Here is a 20,178-nt window from a genome sequence, read left to right as displayed (position 1 = left end):
AATTATACATTTGGGGAAACAAATTACAAATCTTATCTTTAGATTTGAGTAATTTATGTTTAAAATTGGCATAGTTCCTCTTGTCGAAACAATCCAACAGTTGATAGTAGTAGGCATGCTCTAATGTTGCTCCTAGGATAATTCTTTAAATGCTTTCATCATCATTATCATCATCATTATTATTATTAAAAAGTATATGGCAAGCCTTTCTGGTTTCACAGATAAGCTTTTAAAAGTGATGCATATTGTGGCAAATAGCCAGACTGTGGTGTATTCTCAACATGATACTTGGTGCTGAATTTCCCACCCTAGTTTTAGGGTCTTGTGGGTAAGGTAGGAAAATATAAAAAGAAGAAATGCAATGGTTTCTAGCCTATGTATGCTTACCTGGGATTAAGCCCCATTGAATACAGTGGGTCTTAATCTCAGGTAAATGTGCCCAGGATTGCATTGAAGGCAAACACAGGGGGGGAAACAACTTGTTTAATTCTAAAAAAAAAGTAGATTAAATAAATCTTTAGGTAAGTGGCGTAAAATCTGCCTCGATGCTGAATAACTGTGATTTGATTCTACAGGTATATAACAGAATTTGTAGACCTAGGCAAAGTTTCAGCTCTTCGAGCTTTCAGAGTGTTGAGAGCTTTGAAAACTATTTCTGTAATCCCAGGTAAGAAGTGAGTGGTGTAAAGTGCTAGGTCCCTCGTACCTCCCAACTGTTCCTTTTTATCCTGTCATTGTGTTTGTGTGTGAACTCCCCTATTGCAGATATGTGACAGAGTTTGTGGACCTGGGCAATGTCTCAGCGTTGAGAACATTCAGGGTTCTTCGGGCATTGAAAACAATATCAGTCATTCCAGGTGAGAGCTAGGTTAAACACAGAGGCTGACTTGTAGATTTGTCACAGCTGCAAGTCACGCGACTTTGCACAAGCTTTGCTGCTAACCATGTATGGTTGTTGTTTTAAGGAATGTAGATTTTTAGATGCTACCGAAAAAAATAATTCGCATTTTTTTTTAAAAAAAAAAGCAAGTCAGCCTTTGAGTTTAACATATTCTTGCATGAGACAGTATACAGAGTTTGTATTTTGCATATTAAAATACTAAATTTTCTCTCCCACACCAATATGAAAAGTAGTTGCAGCTTTCATATTAAGATAAACCTTGATGTTTATTGAAATAATTTGGGATGGAAAATTTCAGCATTTGGAAAGCTGAATCACTAGTAGAAATTAAGCCAATATGGTGATAAAGAATAGCATGAGCATTGCATGAAGTATTGCTTTAAAAAATACCTTTCCTCAGCAAACTGTCTTATGGGTTGAAAGGATGTGTGCTTCATGAGTGAAAAAATGTACAATCAGTACCTTTTTTCTTTACATGAGATTGATACAAAGCATGAATAACCATGTCACCAGCTTTTAAATGGCTAGTATAGACTGTGTGCTTTTCATTTCCATTTGCAATTTTTAAATTCGGAACCATTTTTCATGAGGTAAAGGGGCTTTCTCTTTTTACCTCATGACAAAAATGATAGCTTCTTTCATCTAGGAGCTGCCTGCATGACATTTTTAAATTTCAGCAGCTGTACAACCATATTCAACTACTCAACACCTAAAACAATGAGTTGGCTATTGTGATTCCACATTCTTCTCTCCTTTTAGGTCTGAAGACCATTGTGGGGGCCCTAATTCAGTCAGTGAAGAAACTCTCGGATGTCATGATCCTGACCGTGTTCTGCCTGAGTGTATTTGCACTAATAGGGTTGCAACTGTTCATGGGCCACCTGAGGCAAAAATGTTTGCTTTGGCCCCTAAGTAACGATTCTGCTGAAGAACCATACTTTGCACCATACTACAATGCAGGAATAATCGACTGGGATAAATACATTGGCGACACAGGTGAGGTTTACTGAAAGGGCCTCTGTGGTCCAGGGTGGACGGGCAAGTCATAGTAGGCATCATTCAGAAATTAAGAGTTCAGCAGGATGAACTGCTGAGAGTTCAGAGAACCAACCTCACTTAGACACAGGATAACCAGGTGCAGCCTGTGAATCTGGGTAGCATTGTTAGGCACCTGCCAGAAGGACTCAAGCCCTAAGAGGTGGCCTATTGCTTCCTTCTGGAACTTTCTACCCCTGCTGTTGAAACTCCTTTTCTTTTCTGTGAATCTGCTCTCTGTATCTGTCTGTCATATCTAGTATTTCTATACCACCGTCTCATAAAATATCAAGGCGGTGTACCACCTTAAAACTGGTAAAACACCATCAAAACATTTGCAGCACCTTTAAGCGGGCAAACGGTGTCAGCAGTGAAGAGAAGGATCAGCAGCCTCCCCTGGCCTGGCACTTTCCCCCTGGGTGACACCACTGCATGGATCTTGCCAAAATTCACTCACATCCCTCACCCTCACCCCCAGCCACAAAAAAAGACCTAGAGCCAGCACTGCTTTGTTCATTTGGTGCTTGGGCCCAAAATAAGATGTATACTGCCTGGGTTCAGTGCCTTGCCTTGCAACAAATGCTAAGAAACTGCTTTTACTAGCTTAGGAATCCTTTTTTGATTACTGGGTAGCAGAGCTCCGAATACTGACATCTCAAGTGTGGGGGACATATACATGGGGCTTCCCTTGTGCTTGACCTGGAAGCCACTGTTGGTGAAGAGTGCTGCAGCATGATTGCCGACAGGAGTGAGACCCGGCCAGAGTATATATCACCTCTGCTGAAGAGACCTGCACAGTATGCCCATTCGCTACTGGGTAGAGTTTGAGCTGTAACTAATTAGTATTTAAAGCCCTTAACGAGTTGCGGCCAGTTTACTTGCAAGATAGCTTTGCCCCATTTATGCCCATTCAGCCACTTCGATCTGCAGAACTGGCACCGTTATAGGTGCCATATAGTAAGTACACTGTTTCACGTTTCTAAGAAACCGATCTTCTTAGCGTGGCAGCATCCACACTTTGAGACTCCTTGCCTGTTGACACCAGGCAGACACTTGGGGCTGTTAGGGACCCCCCCCCAGGTGAGCGCTGCTTAAATGGCCATGGGGGCAGACCCAAGGCAAGCCTTCCTGCTCCGTGGGCTCTGCCCCATGGCCCAGCCCATGTCCTAGCTTGCATCCCCATTTGCCAATCTGGGATGCAGGCTAGGATCCGGCCTCTGATAGGTGGCACGGGCTTACGCCCACACTCCCTATCCAGATGGGGGTCTGAGGATGCTACCCCCTCGCCAGGGCCTTGGACTCCTCTGCCATCCCACAATGCCACCACACCCAAAAAAGGTGTGCAAGCTTTTACAATGATCATTTTAAAGCAATCGTTTGAATGGAAGCAGAAGGTAACACATTTCTCTCCCCCCCTTTCCTTCCTCCTTAGAACAAACAAAACATTTTTACACTTTGGAAGGATCACCAGATCCCTTGCTTTGTGGTAACGGCACAGATGCTGGGTAAGCAAGCATAAAATTGCGTAAGGGGAAGCCATTGCTGATCATGCAAGTGAAGCTGGCTAATCTAATGGCATAATTCAGAACCTAAGAGCTGTGAGCAGAATGAGGTTAATGGAATTGGGTTTCTCTACTGTCTCTTTCCCTCCAGAGCCCTTCTCTACCACACCCCAAACAGCCGCTTTTGGGGATTGGGTGGGAATACATTCAAATAGCATGGAGCATGGCATCTGGAGGGAGGAATCTGTTCCCCCCCCCATTGTGGGAGGGTGACTCAAGCCATTGGTAATGTTTGGGTTTAACAAGGACTCAATTTAGCACAAATGTTTATTTCCCACAATTTATTTGTAGAAATGTATATGAGTCCTGTGATAAGCTATTTTATACTGTTTATACTCTCAGGAGCCTAGTTCATACTGAACCAGGGTTTGTCCCCCCCCTTCCCCCTTTTTTTGCAAAAGGAGAGGAGGAAGAGCCCCCAAAGGTGGAAGTGACAAAAAAGAGAGGCAAAGTCTCAAAATGATGTTCAGACAATGGAAATGTGCTGTGGTGTGTTCCAAGCGATGCAACATTGCTATTTAGACAGTGGGAAAAGGGCTGCAGCTTGGTGGCAGGGAATCTGCCTTGCAGGTAGAACGTCTCCACTTCAATGCCGGGCATCTCCAGGGGGCTGAGGTAGGACCTGTCTGAAACCCTGAAACTGCCACTCAGTGTAGATAGTTCTGAGCTAGATGTATCAGAACTTCCTGTGTCCCCAGCTTCTTAGGTTCCCAACCCATCCAAAAGGATTAGAAATATCACACACTGCAACATATCTCTATTCGGCAAGCATCAGTTGTGGTTTTGAGCTAGGTTGTTTTTTTTTTACTATACTTTTGCTCCTTTTCTTTCAGACACTTAAAATGGATCAACATGGCCCGTTCTATATGCATATATTTGACGTAGTAGTAGCAGCAGATACGGATAGTTTATCTACTTCTGTCTGTTTCACGTGTGTTCATTCACAAGTCTCTCCCAGCCTGCTACTGCATTAATCTGTTAACATCTTTTTTAAAAAAGAAAAGCCATAATAAAATCCATATTTAAAGATGTACCTTGTCACAAAATATGCAGTTAAATATGCATTTTACTTCAACGTACACGTTTCTAAATTACGTTATGCTAAAATACACATCATTAATGCATCTTGGTGCTTTACTGAGAACTGTATTACAGTGACCGCTCCCCACCTCAAAAGGGGGGTGCTTTTTGCGGGGGGCACAGCTACCTGATCCTACACTATCCCCAGCAGTTCAGCCTGGCTTCGCCTCCCCAAGCTGGATACCTGGAGGTTCCCGTCTAACCTCAGACAGTAGCCAATCCCAGCTGGGGAGGTGTTGCTAGGGGAGTTGACCAGGTAGGGTTAGGACCGCCCTGCACACACAATAGAGGGTGGAAAATTGAAAGCAGTGGATTTTATGAAATTATCCTCCATCGCTAGTTAGTAGGTGGAATGTCAATTTAGGTACAGAAACAAGTCATCTTTCCCCCCCTCTCCCTCCATTGCTTTCTTACACAGCCAGTGCCCAGAAGGATATATATGTGTAAAAGCTGGTCGAAACCCCAACTATGGCTACACAAGCTTTGATACCTTCAGCTGGGCCTTCTTGTCGCTCTTTCGGCTGATGACTCAGGACTACTGGGAAAACCTGTACCAGCTGGTGAGATGGTCTCAAAACCAAATTCTGTTGATACCATATGTAAGGGGAAAGCCTAATACTACCCATGCTTAAAAACACCTTTCCATCCCTATGAGAAAGGCCATAGCACAGTGGTAGACCATCTGTTTTGCATGCAGAAGGTCCCTGGTCCAATCCGCAACATCTACATGTAGGGTTGAGAAAGACGGACACCCACACCCTGCCTGAAACATTGGAGAGGCTCCGCCAGTCAGTGTGGACAATGAGCTTAAAAGGACAATGGTCTGACTCAGAAGATGGCTGCTCTCTACAGTGGCGTAGTGTGGGTTGCCAGCACCCGGGGCTGCATGGATGGGGGGTGGGAGGGAGGGCGGGAAATAGAGTGTGCATGCACATTCAGCTGCCTTAGGCATCTGCATCACCCAGGAGTTTGCAGCTGCAGAGATAAGAAAAGAGTTGCTTTGTTGTCTGGAAAGGTCACTTCCTGGTTTGCATGGAGAAGCCATTTTCAATGGAGCCCAGAAATGGAAGCACACAGCTGTACTGAGGCAGCACGAGGTGTTGAAATTTTGCGGCCCTAACAATTTTGTGCTTGGGACAACTGTCCTGGTGTCCCCCATCCCGTCCCATCCCGCCCCACGCTATGCCACTGTCTCTCTATGTTCCTGCCTCTATGAAATGCTTACTCAACTAAAAACAGCAACGACAAATTGCTGCATTTGAAAGCCAGTTTTATTTTCCGAGAGAAAGGGCTGAACCTCACAGACTGCACAGGAAAGGTTGGACTTCTCAGTGGAAGTTGTAAATGAAATGTAATTCTGAAATGTTGTTCAAAGCAGTTGTGCTGTATTGCAAACATATTCCAAATACTCCCACCACATATGTGTTTCTGAACACTTGGTTTGGTTCTGGTGTAGCCCATCCAAGAAAGATGGAAGAGCTACTTTTGTTTGCAGAAAGGGCTGCAATCTAGCATAGGTTCCAGTCTGTGGAAGGGGAAGAGAGGCATTCTCCCCCTGATTTCTCCTCCTCCCCACTTCCACAATATTCCATAGGGTTGTACAACTCTTAAGAGCAGATTTCGGGGGGCGGTGCGGGCGGTGCTTGGTAACTTAAGTAACATCACAATCCTAACCATGCCTACTCAGAAGTCATCCCTGATGAATTCAGTGGGGCTTACTCCCAGATAAGTGGGGTTAGCATTGCTGCCTTCATACCTTAAGTCCACTGAGTCTAATCTGAGTGTGGCATAGTCACTCATTTCAGTTGTAAGTTTCAGTTGTCTTACTGATCCAGTAACCTACATTGTCTATGATTTCCCCAGACTCTGCGTGCTTCTGGCAAAACGTACATGATCTTTTTTGTCCTGGTGATTTTCCTGGGCTCTTTCTACCTGATCAACCTGATCCTGGCTGTTGTTGCCATGGCCTATGAAGAGCAGAACCAAGCCACCATGGAAGAAGCAGAGAGGAAGGAGGCCGAATATCAGCAGATGTTGGAACAACTGAAAAGGCAACAAGAAGAAGCCCAGGTACTGGAAACTGTTGCGCTAGTACAGCATTTCCCCACAAATTTGAGAATAGAAGGCATAACTGCCCAGAGATTCCTTGCAGAAGTTCCATCGTGTACTTGGGCAAAAAGCAACATGTGCAAATGAGTTCATGCATGCAACTTAACTGACGAAGACAAAAATGTTTTACAAAAATACCGTATTTTTCGCTCTATAACACGCATCTGACCATAACACGCACGTAGTTTTTAGAGGAGGAAAACAAGAAAAAAATATTCTGAACGAAACAGTGGGTGCATGATTTTTATGGTTCATGCTGTGGCCACAGACATGTGATCTGATGGTGAGTTTGGGGTAGCCCAATGCAAAAATCCTGAGGATCCATGTGGATCCTTGCTTTGTAACCACGTTTTAAGTGGGGAGGGAAGGAAAAGCAGTCAAGGGAGCACGCGTGGAGAAGGAGCTTTTTGGTGAGCTGAGCGGGGAGGAGGGAGGGAAAGAGCACTGTTGCTTTAAAGGTATACTTAAGGTACTTGCCCTGTGCCTGGGTTTTTTTTTTCCATTTAACAGTTTGCAGCCTTTTCCTTCCGCTCCTTGTTTTGAGGCAGAATAGATTTGAGCAAGTGAGGAGGACTTGGATTGCAGGGGATTCACCATTAGCTGTGTAAAAGTGCTCCTCCTTGCAGCCTGAGTGATAAGCAGCCACCAGCAACAATAGAATGGAGCACAAAAAAGTGGTAGGGGCACTAGGACCCAGACAATGCTCGAATCTATCCTGCCTAAAAACAAGCTGCTCCCTCCCAGCGGATCAGCTGAGATGCGGGGATTTGCAAAGTTTTCCCCTCTCCCTCACCCCCAGCCTTTTTTCTTTAACTTCCTGGTTTTCACTGCGTGGCTCAGAGCTCGAGGTTGGTTTTATTTTGCTGCTGGTTGCTTAAATTTTATCTTTCCTGCCGTCCCTCTGCAGCCTCATTGCTCTGTTTAGAGAGCTCACGGACCTTTGCTAGCGTCTGTCCCTCCTCCCGTGTAAGCGGCTGCTGCCCGCTTTGCTGCCATGGCTCTCCTTCCCTCCCTCCTCCCCGGCTCCAGGTCGCCTTAAAGCAAGCAAAGCGAGAGAGCCTCGTAGAGTGTGTAAGCGGCTCCCGCTTTGCTTGACTGACGGCAGCCATGGCTCCGATCCGTGCATTCGCTCCTTAACACGCACAGGCATTTTCCCTTTCTTTCTAGGAGCAAAAAAGTGCGTGTTTTGGAGCGAAAACTACGGTATATATGAATGGATAACCCTAACAGCAGGTAGACAGCAGTTCACAAAGCTCTGCTGATTTGCAGCGGGACTTGTGTGGGATTCCAGTGCAGTGGGATTCCAGTGCAGATTTCCAGTGGGACTTTGCAGTGGGATTCCAGTGCAACGCTAAGTAAACTCTCTACTAGTAGAGTGTACAATTTGGAAAAATGGAAGTTAATGGTGTAAGCACAGAAACAACAGTGTGTCTTGTGCCACTGTAAATACTTGACAATTTCACTGTGGCGCACCTGCAGTAATAGCCTCCCTACAGAATTGTCCCTGCTACTTACTAGAAGAGAGTCAGGGTGGGTGCAGTGGTGGGAGCACTGGATTGGCTCCACCAATGTGCCCCCAAATTGTTGCTGTCTCTGCCCTCTCAGTGAACGGCAACGATGCCACTACCAGGAGATTATTACTGCTCTGCTGCCCCACTGGGTGAGCTGCTCCTGCATTGCGTAGTCAGACACTTACAGTTAATCATTTGGATATATTCCTTATTAGATGTGCTTTTCAACAGAAAATATATTTCTACACCTTAAATATATTTCTACACCTCAACATGCAAATGAATATTGGCAAGTGAATATTCTTCAGCAGACCTTTGTGAATTTCTCAAGGTGTTAATTTCTTTTAGGGTGATTCTGACAGCGGAAAATTTGAACGTCGTTTGGGAAAATAAACAATGAACCAGCTTCATTTGTCATTCATGTATACGTGTGTATATGTTTGTGTGTGTACTGTATATATGTGGGAGAGAAGCATGGGTTTTAGAAAACTGAACAAGAACTCTCACCGATCAAATAATAATTTGGTTTATGGAACAGGGAAGTTTTCAAAGTTTGATGTTTTATGATGCTTTTATATTTGTTGGAGGCCTCCCAGAGTGGGACAACCCAGTTAGGTGGGCAGTGTACAAATAATAACATCATAAATATTAATATTATTTCTGACACGAAAAGTGGAACAGCCCTTACACATTGTGCCTTCTGTGAGCTAAGACCAGTGGATTGCAGCATTGTGTAGAGCAGGAGCAGCTGGATTTTGCTGGACTCTAACTCCCATCAGCTTCCAGCATGGCCAGTGGTCAGGGAGATGGGGATTTTAGTTCAACAACATCTGGAGGGCAACATGCTGTCTACCCTGGTATAAAAAGGAAACAGTCTACCAGCATACTATCTTCAGAGTATATATTACACTGGTGCATACAAAAAATACTCCATGAACAATAAATATATACCCCCAAGCATGCTGGATCCTCCCTCCTTCCAGATCCTTAGTTGGAAGCTATTTTGTTACTACTTTGGCAGAGGAAACCATCCATCTTCTTGTATTCTTGAAGCATAGACAACTCATCCAGAAATAGTTCTACAATAACCACGTGGTAGTTGCAAGTCTTCATTGGCAGAGCTATGACAGAGCTTGACCTCTCTTTATACAACAGGCAATAGCAGCCGCAGCCGCTTACAAAGACTTTAAGGATGATGGCGCACTTGGAAGACTTTCCCAGACTTCTTCGGAAATGTCGAGGCTGAGCTCCAAAAGTGCTAAAGAAAGAAGGAACCGGAGGAAGAAGAGACGGCAAAGAGAGCTGTCTGTAGGAGACGAGAAAGCGAACGGCAAAAAGTTTCCAAAATCTGAGTCTGATAGCAGCATCAAAAAGAAGGGGTTTCAGTTTACCCTGGAAGGAAACAGGCTCACGTATGAAAACAGGGTCACCTCTCCATACCAGGTACGTTGTGGCGCTAGCTGTGCTGTTGCAAAATGCTCAACTTTCAGAAGAGCAGACTTAGCCCTTCTCATATTTGTTGCTTCTCCCCTACATACCTCTCCCTCAGTGATTTCCCCCCTTCGACTTTTTATCTTTTGCTTTTTTCATCTTCATTACTTGTTCAGTTGTTTGTGGTGTAGATATTCAGAAAGGCAGGCTAGTGCCAACTGAGTAAATTGTATCAGCGTTCAAAATTTGCCAGGCGCATTCTGTACCTCACTATCAACCACTTTGAGACCAAGTGAAGATGCCCAGGCATTGGGGTGGTGCCCAAAATCCCCACCATCTGGAGGTGCATGCCTGGGGACCCTTGGATCTTGACTTTTTTCACACACTAGCAACACATCCTGTAGAATTCCATCCATTATATTTTATCTGCACAGTCAGAATGAATTTCAGGAACCAAACAGTCATATTGAAAAATACGAATTTTGAACCATTCTGCCCCCCAAATAGCAACTTGGCATTCCATTTTGGCGACTGTGACCCTGGTTTAAGGAGCCATTTGGCACCTAGCTTATATATTGGAGTTTCTAGCACTGGTTATTGTATTGAACCTATTTTGAAAAATACGTTCGCTTTCATAACATAAATGCTTGACTAAAGAGGAATGAATATTGCTGTTGTCATTGTGAGAACAAAGCTGGGGAATACATGTTCTTTTTTAGAGATTGTCTTTTAACTAAATACTATCAAGCTCACTATTTTCCCCACCACTACCCCCGGTGAATACACACAAAGTTAATATTTTGATAGTTCACCAAAACCTGAAAAACCTTCTGGATCTGGGAAGAGTAATCTGGGTTTTCTTCTTAAAGCAACAGCAGTGATGATTTAGCTATGGCTTCCTAAGTTTCATCTAACCATTCTGTTTGTATCTCCTTAGTCGATGCTGTTTTCCACGAGACGGAACAGCAGAGCAAGCTTTTCCAGCTTCAGAGGCCCGACCACTGAAGGGGGCTCAGATGCCGATAGCGAACAGAGCACCTTCGACGACAACGGGAGCCGTAGCGGTTCCTACTTCATCCTACGCAGGCACAGCGAGCGGTGCGGAAGTAACATTAGCCAGACCATGTTCCCCGTGTTTCCAGTGAACGGGAAGAGGAACAGCAGCGTGGACTGCAACGGGGTGGTTTCCTTGGTAGGAGGACCCCCAGCGCTCCTCTCGCCCACTGGACAGCTTCTCCCAGAGGTGATAATAGATAAAGCAACTACCGATGACAGTGTAAGGATGTTTTAAGTAGCATAGGCATGGTGGGTCTACAGAATGGAATCCAAGCTGCCTAAATGCATCTGCATCCTGGGGTTGCGGCGGCGGTGGGGAAGCAAGCTTTCATGCTGCAACTCTCTGGGCTTTGAAAACTATGCGACACAGAAAGGAATGGCCCTGCCTCTGCCTGCATGTGCTTTTGCAGACACAGCCCTGAGTCGGGCAGTTTAATATGGCCAAATGTACATGTACTTTGTGCACAGCAAATGCTTGTTCAGTGGCAGAGGCCACTTTCCTTTTGCATTCTCCCTGTTCCTGCACATCCTCTTCCTCTCACTCCATCCTTCTCCCTGATTCTCCTCCTGTTTCCCCAGCTACCTGATCTCCTTCGCATTCCCTCAGCAATACCTGTACCATTACCTTCCCCAATTACCCTGAGAACAGTAAAAGAGAAAGGGGCATCTCCCATCACCTTGCAGGCCATAAAGCAGCTTCCCTGTCAGCCTAGCAGGGAAGGACAGGGAGGGAGGCAACAGCCAGTGCCCTGATTTTTATTTACAGTGGGACCTCGGTTCTCGAACATAATCCGTTCCAGAAGACCGTTCGACTTCTGAAACTTCGAAAACCAAGGAGCAATGGGCAGTCAGCAAAATCCATTGAGAAAAAAGAAAAACACACAGCGGAAGCTGTTTGACTTCCAAGGCACATTCGAAAATGGAAGCAATTACTTCTATGTTTTCTGCGTTCGGCTTCCGAAACATTCGGCTGCCGAGACACTCGAAAACTGAGGTTCCATTGTATTTATCATTTATAAAGCTCCACGTTTATGGATGTGTCTCTCTGTGTGTGTGCTTCACTGCTGGAGAAAGACCAGACATGATACATAAAGGAGGGGAAAGGAATATAGGGAAACTGGGCAGCATTTGAAGATGGATATATAGCTCTCCATTAGTGACCTTGTGGGTGATCATCAGCCCCTGGCATTTCTGCAATCACACTGTGTTCATTTTGAAGCCTAACGTTGAGGGGAAATGGCATTTTCCAAGCAGTAGAAAATTATTAGGCATGTCTGCGTGGATTTTGAAGCAACAAATATCACCTAGACTTAAAACCTGATAAGGCCTCAGTTTAAAAACTTTGCTCAGCAATGGACTTGCTGGTAGTAGCAGCTGGTGTGGGGGTGTTGGTGGGGCACCCCTGCTATCCCAACACAGCTTGCGCTTACCGGAAGGCATGAGGAGAGGAGCTAGGTGTGGGGAGTGCCAAGCTCTGGAGCCAGTGGCTCTCGCCATTATGCCATTACACAGCACCAAGCTCCCCTCCCCTTTTCTCTCCAGTGAGTGCCAGCAACACATTGTACTTGGAAGCCAGGAGACCAGCAGTGCCCCACCTTTGTTGCCTCACCAGCTGCTTCTGCTCACCAGAAAGCCTTTTTGTCTTCGCTCCAGATCCCCATCTGTAAAAATGGGAGCAATTGCACTTTTTCATTTAAAAGTCATTGCTGTGCTTCATTTAGTTGTTTCAGAACCATTCTTTGTAGTCCGTAGACACTGATGGAGGACCCCTCACTTACCTATGCATTACAAAAAAAAATTCCTTCCAGTAGCACCTTAAAGACCAACTAAGTCAGTTCTTGGTATGAGCTTTCGTGTGCATGCACACTTCTTCTGAAGAAGTGTGCATGCACACGAAAGCTCATACCAAGAACTGACTTAGTTGGTCTTTAAGGTGCTACTGGAAGGAATTTTTTTTGTTTTGACTATGGCAGACCAACACGGCTACCTATCTGTAACTTACCTATGCATTGTGTTTGAAGATGCACACAACATTTTATCCCACTAATTTTTCCCTGGTTCTGATTGGCGTGGTAAAGCTCAATTAAGTCAGACTTTTATTGCTAATTTATTTAGGCAAATGCGACAAGCCCTAAATGAGAGAAATCAGGCATTTAACTTTGCTGGATGTTTTAATAAGGAGAAGCAATCTTGAACGGATTGAAGACCTGAAGGAACACTTGTTCACAAATTGGATGCTGATGAGTGAAATAATTGTTGTTCTCATGTGACCTTTTTTCCTTCTTTTTTCTTTATTGACCCCCCCCCCATGTGAAAGCTATTTGGATATCTAAGCATAAAAACTGGAGATTTCTGAGCTCTGGTTCAAGTTCTTCGTGTTTTAAATAACATACAGTTTATTCTACCTTCTCCAGGGATGGAGAATCTGTGGCCTCCTAGATGTTGTTGTGACTACAACTCCCATCATCCTTTAACATTGGCCATGTGGGATGGAGCTGATGGAAGTTGTAGTCCCAAGAGCAAAGGCACGGCTCTATTTGTTGAAGGACTTCGGTTCTGCTCACAGGCAGAGAGAACACCATACTCAAGAAGTTGTACGTGAGTCAGGAATGTCTGCAATACTCACAATCCTGCCACCACTTTGGAGGAGCAGAGGGACATCAGACAGTTCACATCTAAAAAATACCAGGCTAATGCATATGCTCCTTTGCATGATAACAAATGAGAGGGTTCCTGAGATGTGGGTCTGATTCTGCTCACACACATCCATTACACTAAGCCAGATGCCTGAACTGAGCGACTGAAAAGCTGTAAGAGTTCATCTGGCTCTTTGTGGCATGTACAAAATGCATTCTGCTATTTAAATTATTTCTTTAAAACCAGATATATGAAACATCTTTTTTTGGAAGGGCTAGATATTGTAAAAAGTCTGGCATAATAAAGGCAAAACTGCATGTGGCATGAATGCTTTGATATTTTGTGGGGTTACCTTTACAATGTATGCTTCCCTGTATAGTTTATGTTGATAATCTAGCTGCTTTACTCCACTGCAGAGCACTGCTTCTGAAGTAGATAGCAGAAAGAGGAGGTCAAGTTCTTTTCAGATACCAATGGATTTACTGGAAGATCCTGCTATAAGGCAAAGAGCAATGAGTATAGCAAGCATAATCACAAATACCATGGAAGGTAAGTGTGTGTCGGGGGTGTAAATGCACTGTGAGGGTTTGGTTCATGAATGAATGGAATCTTTTAAGAAGATGAGAAGTTCTGAGAGACGTTATTAAAGAAGTAAAATCTGGAAAAGCACTAATTATAATTATTAGGTAGAGACAACTCAGAAATAAAGCAAACCTTTAGTGAACATGCATGTTCAATTGCAGGATCAAATGATCAGTGCATCACCATAGAAGTAATGGTGCCAACAGAACTTACGTAATTAATTTTGCAAATATTGAATAATTTAGTCAAGTTGCATTTTCTTAATTAGCAAACAGCATTGAGTAAATATTTGGTCCTCATGTTTTCAATATGCCTCTCTTCAGAACTTGAAGAATCCAGGCAGAAATGTCCACCATGTTGGTATAAATTTGCCCACAGTTACTTGATTTGGAATTGCTGCGATACTTGGTTGAAAATAAAGAAAACTGTTCATTTCATTGTGATGGATCCATTTGTTGATCTTGGCATCACCATCTGCATTGTCCTAAATACATTGTTTATGGCCATGGAACATCATCCCATAGACGACGCCTTCAAGAATGTTCTATCAACTGGAAACCTGGTAAGTCAGGGTTGTTGTTTTTTGCTTTTCAACCCATCTTATCATTTTCTAATTAAAACTAATTCTTGACAACTGAAAATGCTTTCAAAAATTGTTGTATCTCCACTGGGTGTTCCTAAACCTGTTGAATATATGAATCTACCCTCTACTGAATCAAGACATCATCTAGTGCGGTCTTATGTAACCACCACTAGCTCTCTGTGATAGCAGGTAAAGGGCTTTTCCCCAGCCCTGCTATCTGAAGTCCTTTAAACTAGGATGGAACCAGTGTCCCCAAAGTCCTGCTTCCTCCTTCTTCCCAAAGTTCTGCTTCCATCCGCTTCTGTCCTGCTTCTGTCCTGTCTGTGCAACCAAGCATCTACCTGGGGTTTGCTTGCTGCTGCTCCAAATTCCTACCAGATTTAAAGCCCCTTTGAAAATTCCCAGCTTCCTCACCAAACATTTAGCCAGGAAACTTCCTTGCAGTAAACTCTTCCTCAGATAGCCAAGACCTACTCTGTTTCTCTGTCTTCTGCTTTCATACGATGCATCTTCCACATGGACTGGCTCCACTCCCATCAACCTCTGTGCGTTTGGCAAAAGCCTAAAGGGAAGTCAGTATGAATAGGCTCCTCCACACAGTCAGAAGTTCTGAAGTTAAACAAGAATGGCTCCTCTAAGGCAGCGTTTCCCAACCTTGGGTCTCCAGCTGTTTTGGGACTACAACTCCCATCATTCCTAGCTAGCAAGACTAGTGGTCAGGGATGATGGGAACTGTAGTCTGAAAACAGCTGGAGACCCAAGGTTGGGAAACACTGCTCTAAGGAACACTTCCAGCCCTGTCTTCTGTATACTGCAAGTTAGTTCTTCTATGTTCAGAATCAGCACCCTGCCGCTTTGAACAGGGCAATGATGCAGTCCCAGCACTTTCACTATTAGATTACATCCATGCATTGTTTATTTTTAATACAAAACATGCAATTAAATGGGAAGGGGAAGACGGAGTAATAAAATGCAGAAGTTAACTTATTTCATCCTGCACTTAGGTCTTCACTGGGATCTTCACTGCAGAAATGGTCCTCAAGATAATAGCCATGGATCCTTATTACTATTTCCAAGAAGGCTGGAACATTTTTGATAGCATCATTGTCAGCCTGAGTTTGATAGAGCTGGGTTTTTCAGATGTGGATGGATTATCCGTTCTACGGTCATTCAGATTGGTAAATAAGAAAGCAAAGTCTCATTACTCTATGACTCCTTAAGTCATAGACTTAAGGAGGGGAAATAGTTAAAAACCCTCCCTCTGACTGGATCTGAGGAAGGGCACAGAATCTACAGGAAAGCAGTGAGTCCTGAGCCTACTTTGGAAAGGTTTCCACCCTTTATCCCAACATCATTAATTTTAACCAAGCTGAAGCTAGTAGCAAGCGTGTTGAATGGGTGTGAAGACCTAAAACTGCCAGCTTCACTCGTCTCTCCGAGGCCTCATAACCAGCAGAGAAAGAGTGCAAGCTTATCTTGGAGCACCATAATCTCATATTTTCTTTTGATTTATGCTGTCCATTAACAGCACACATTTGCTTATCCATCCAAGATGTCTTCTTACATGGACACTGGGAATTCTTACGCTCAATAACGTGGTTCTGCTGCTAAAGAAAGGAAAAGTGTCCATGCTATCCTTACTTTATATCCACAGCTACATCAACAGAGAAGCCACACTAGCTAGGAGGAGTGAGACATTAACTTGTACCTCTGCAGGCAATTCCTTCTTGGGAAAGCCTGCCTTACACTGTGACAACTCTAGTTACAGGCCAGGGATAGGGAACCCATGTGGCCCTCCGGCCTCCAGCTCCCATCAGCCCCAGGCAGCATGGCCAATGGTGAGGGGTTATGGGAATTGTAGTCCAGCAACATCTTGTGGGCCACATGTTCCTTACCACTGCTATAAGCCGTAAGCTAAGTAAGTGTGTCATATGGTTGTTGCTGGAGCTTTCCCAAATAGAGCGATGGAAACACTTGAGTTCATGGCTCTTTGTCCAGTATATAGCTGGTGATGGGATGTGAGTCTCTGAATTGCAACCACCGTCTGTATCTCATTCTCATATAAATAAATGCCTCATTGTCATTTTCAGCTTCGAGTCTTCAAGCTGGCGAAATCTTGGCCAACTCTGAACATGCTGATCAAGATTATTGGCAACTCTGTGGGTGCTCTGGGAAATCTGACCTTGGTCTTGGCTATTATTGTCTTCATTTTTGCCGTGGTTGGCATGCAGCTGTTTGGCAAAAGCTATGATAATTGTAAGTGCAAGATTTCAGAGGACTGCTCACTTCCACGCTGGCACATGAACGACTTTTTCCACTCTTTCTTGATTGTGTTCCGAGTCCTTTGCGGAGAATGGATAGAAACCATGTGGGACTGTATGGAAGTTGCAGGCCAAGCCTTGTGCCTCATTGTGTTCATGCTGGTCATGGTGATTGGCAACCTTGTGGTATGTAATCAACAACTGTCTTTTCAGTTACCGTATTTTCTGTTGATTGTCTGATTACCTGCTATTATGATCCATTTAGGCAAACCAGTATGAATACTTGTTTAGAAAATCTGTTGACCCCCCTTTCTTCTGTAAATAGCACCACGGCGCTATTTCTATAGAATCGTATAACTGTAGGGGTTTTCAAGGATGAGCCTGCTCAGCTGACCGCATTGGCAGGCACCAAAGGTTTTGACAGGCACTAATTATTTGCCCACCAAAATACCAGATTTCCTTTTCATTGTAGGCATCACCTGGGCTGCAGTTTGTTGTCTTGTGGCCCATTCCAGCAAAAGGGATCAAGTTATTATTTGTTTGTTTGTTTGTTGTTTGTTGGTCACCCAGTCACCAGGTTCTCAGGATGGCATATAATTTTCAATGCCTGGAAGCAATTTTGTTGTGCTTTGCTCTTTTGCCTGCACTCATGGCTGATGGCCAGCAGTGTGGGCAGAGGAATCCACACGTAATGCCCGCCTTGCATTACAGACAAGACAGCAAACAAATGTTCAGCGTTAAAGATACATTGCAGATAAGAGAGTTCCTTGAGTGCAGCAGAAGGCACGTAGCCTGTTGTTAGTTTGGGTGCTTTCCTGGCCAATGCAGCAATGTTAATTTGTTTGATTTAATCCATGTTTGAATTTCCAAATTATCAACCCAGTGAGTCAAGGAGTAAAGCATAACCTGGTGCTAAAGACCACTGAAATATACTGAAACAAATCAATTGGTTTATTGTTATACAATTCTTCATTCAAACATATTGTTACATTATTTATTTTTATTTTTATGTCAGAATGTGTACTTCATTCAGAGAGCACTTCAGCAGTGTACAGAAATAGAATATATTTGAATAAATTGAATAAATAATAATACAGTGGTACCTCAGGTTACATACACTTCAGGTTACATACGCTTCAGGTTACAGACTCCGCTAACCCAGAAATATTACCTCGGGTTAAGAACTTTGCTTCAGAATGAGAACAGAAATCGTGCAGCAGCAGCACAGCGGCAGCAGGAGGCCCCATTAGCTAAAGTGGTGCTTCAGGTTAAGAACGGTTTCAGGTTAAGAACAGAACTCCAGAACGAATTAAGTTCTTAACCCGAGGTACCACTGTAATCATCTGGCCCAAAGGGCACTGCTGCTGTATCCTAGTTATGTCCTAACATTCCAAATTTAATTGTGCTTTTTCTGTCATCTTTGTATGGAGCACTTCGATATATTTGGGTGTATTTTCGCAAATATCCCACTCTGTTTAAGAAATAAGTATGTTCCATTGGTGGAAGTGGTTAAAAAAAATAATGATGACAAGATAAATAGGTCCTTCTCTTCAGTTTCTCTGATACACAAATTGCTAACATTTGGTAAACTTGCAGACACAACACACATTGGATTGTTTGGTTCTGCTAACAAACAAAAGCATTGTCAAAAATAAGACAGCAACTATGAAAGGATAGATGACCACTGATTTCATATCCACAAACCCTGGAAGTAAGCACTTAATCAAAGAATAAAAAAATAAATAAAATTATTCAGAAATTGAAATACGAATTCATGAATTCAGTTTGAGAACACATGGGAACAGATGACTTTTAGGTTTTAGGAATTAACTTAAAGGGGGGAAAGAGCCTAATTGAATTCTTTTCCCCCCACAGGTCCTGAACCTTTTTCTGGCCTTATTATTGAGCTCTTTTAGTTCAGACAGCCTCGCTGCTCCAGATCAGGATACAGATGCGAACAACTTACAAATTGCCATAGCAAGGATCCAGAGAGGAATAGATTATGTCAAAAGAAAAATATATGAGTTTGTGCAAATGACCCTTTTGCAAAAATGTAAGGCCTCCACTGGAATTGGCTCAGCTGATGGGCAAAATGGCAAGAAAAGTGGGTGCGTCCCCAACCACACTGTAGCTGACTATTACAATGACAGAACCACAACTACCATCTACGTGGACAGTGGTGATCACATGTCATTCATCAACAACCCAAACCTCACGGTGACAGTACCGATAGCTGCAGGAGAGTCTGATTTTGAACACCTGAATACGGAGGAAGTTAGCAGCATATCCGAGCTCGAGGAAAGTAAAGAGGTAAGGCAAGGGATCATTTTCCATATCTACACTTTGCCCTTCTGTTTATACGTTATCAGCTGTGCCATAAAATGTATATGCGCTCATATTTTAAAATATAATCTTCATTTTTTTCCTAAAAAGCCTGTGAGTATTGAAAGCAGCAGTGTACCTACCTCCCCATTCTATAAACATGGAATAGTCTGGTGTTGTTTCATTACTTAATGAAGTGACACTGGCAATGCATCTTCACATTGTTGAGTGCAGGCTATGGACCAGCTTCTGTGAAAGAGCATTTCTTCACCAGAGTGACCGCTCCCCACTTAAAACGGGGGGCGCCCTTTGCGGGGACGCGTGCAGCCCTGGATCTGGAGTGGCCCCATAAGCATAGGCTTTGCCTTCCCTCAGGTGGGATACCTGGAGGTCCCCGCCTACCCCAGTGAGTTGTCCAATCCCACCTGGGGGAAGCGTTGCCAGGGAAACCAGGCCAGGTAGGGGGATGGATTACCTGCCCACACAATAGAGGGTGGATCTTAATTGGTAATCCTCACTTGGCTCCAGAGCTTGGCTCCAGAGCAGTGTACCTACCTCCCCATTCTATAAACATGGAATAGTCTGGTGTTGTTTCATTACTTAATGAAGTGACACTGGCAATGCATCTTCACATTGTTGAGTGCAGGCTATGGACCAGCTTCTGTGAAAGAGCATTTCTTCACCAGAGTGACATTTTAGAGGACTCTGGATGTGTGCAGGGCAGGGCACAACACATGCCAAAACTGTGTGTGTGGTATCAGCATCCTAGTTGCCATGAAGTAGCTCTGAATCTGTTACTGTTAATGTTCTGAAATAATGAATACTCAGATCTTATTTATACTGCAATTATACACTGCCCTGGTAAATGGCACAGCTGATGAAACCATTCAACTTATCCAGGCCCATGGTAATCATTAAAGTATTCTACTTTTGAATATGTAGCTTACAGTAATCATTCTCATTTGGATACCTCATTTGGACATACTGACTGCCTATATCAATTCATACGTTCAAGTCAGTATCAATGGGATTTTTTTTCATTAATGCCAGATGACGGTGTTTCTCTCTCTTTTCCTTCCGTTACATTTTTTTAAAAGACAAAGCCATT

At 43.7% G+C, this 20,178-nt stretch overlaps 1 protein-coding gene across 1 annotated transcript in view; it reads left to right on the top strand.

Annotated features, from left to right (window-relative positions):
• Positions 1-20,178, top strand: part of LOC310827464 (sodium channel protein type 1 subunit alpha-like) — a 47,331-nt gene that overhangs the window by 2,222 nt on the left and 24,931 nt on the right. Inside the window, 13 exon segments of the mRNA XM_083703562.1 lie at positions 576-674; positions 676-857; positions 1,661-1,897; positions 3,369-3,441; positions 4,997-5,138; positions 6,442-6,648; positions 9,354-9,641; positions 10,567-10,905; positions 13,739-13,871; positions 14,228-14,466; positions 15,492-15,665; positions 16,578-16,934; positions 18,624-19,058. Coding sequence (XP_083559688.1) covers positions 576-674; positions 676-857; positions 1,661-1,897; positions 3,369-3,441; positions 4,997-5,138; positions 6,442-6,648; positions 9,354-9,641; positions 10,567-10,905; positions 13,739-13,871; positions 14,228-14,466; positions 15,492-15,665; positions 16,578-16,934; positions 18,624-19,058 — 2,905 coding nt within the window.

This window comes from Podarcis gaigeae (genome assembly GCF_964106915.1).
Source record: "Podarcis gaigeae genome assembly, chromosome: 1".
NCBI lineage: Eukaryota > Metazoa > Chordata > Lepidosauria > Squamata > Lacertidae > Podarcis > Podarcis gaigeae.
Note: the sequence above shows the minus strand (reverse complement) of the source record. Positions and strands in the feature narration are given on the sequence as shown.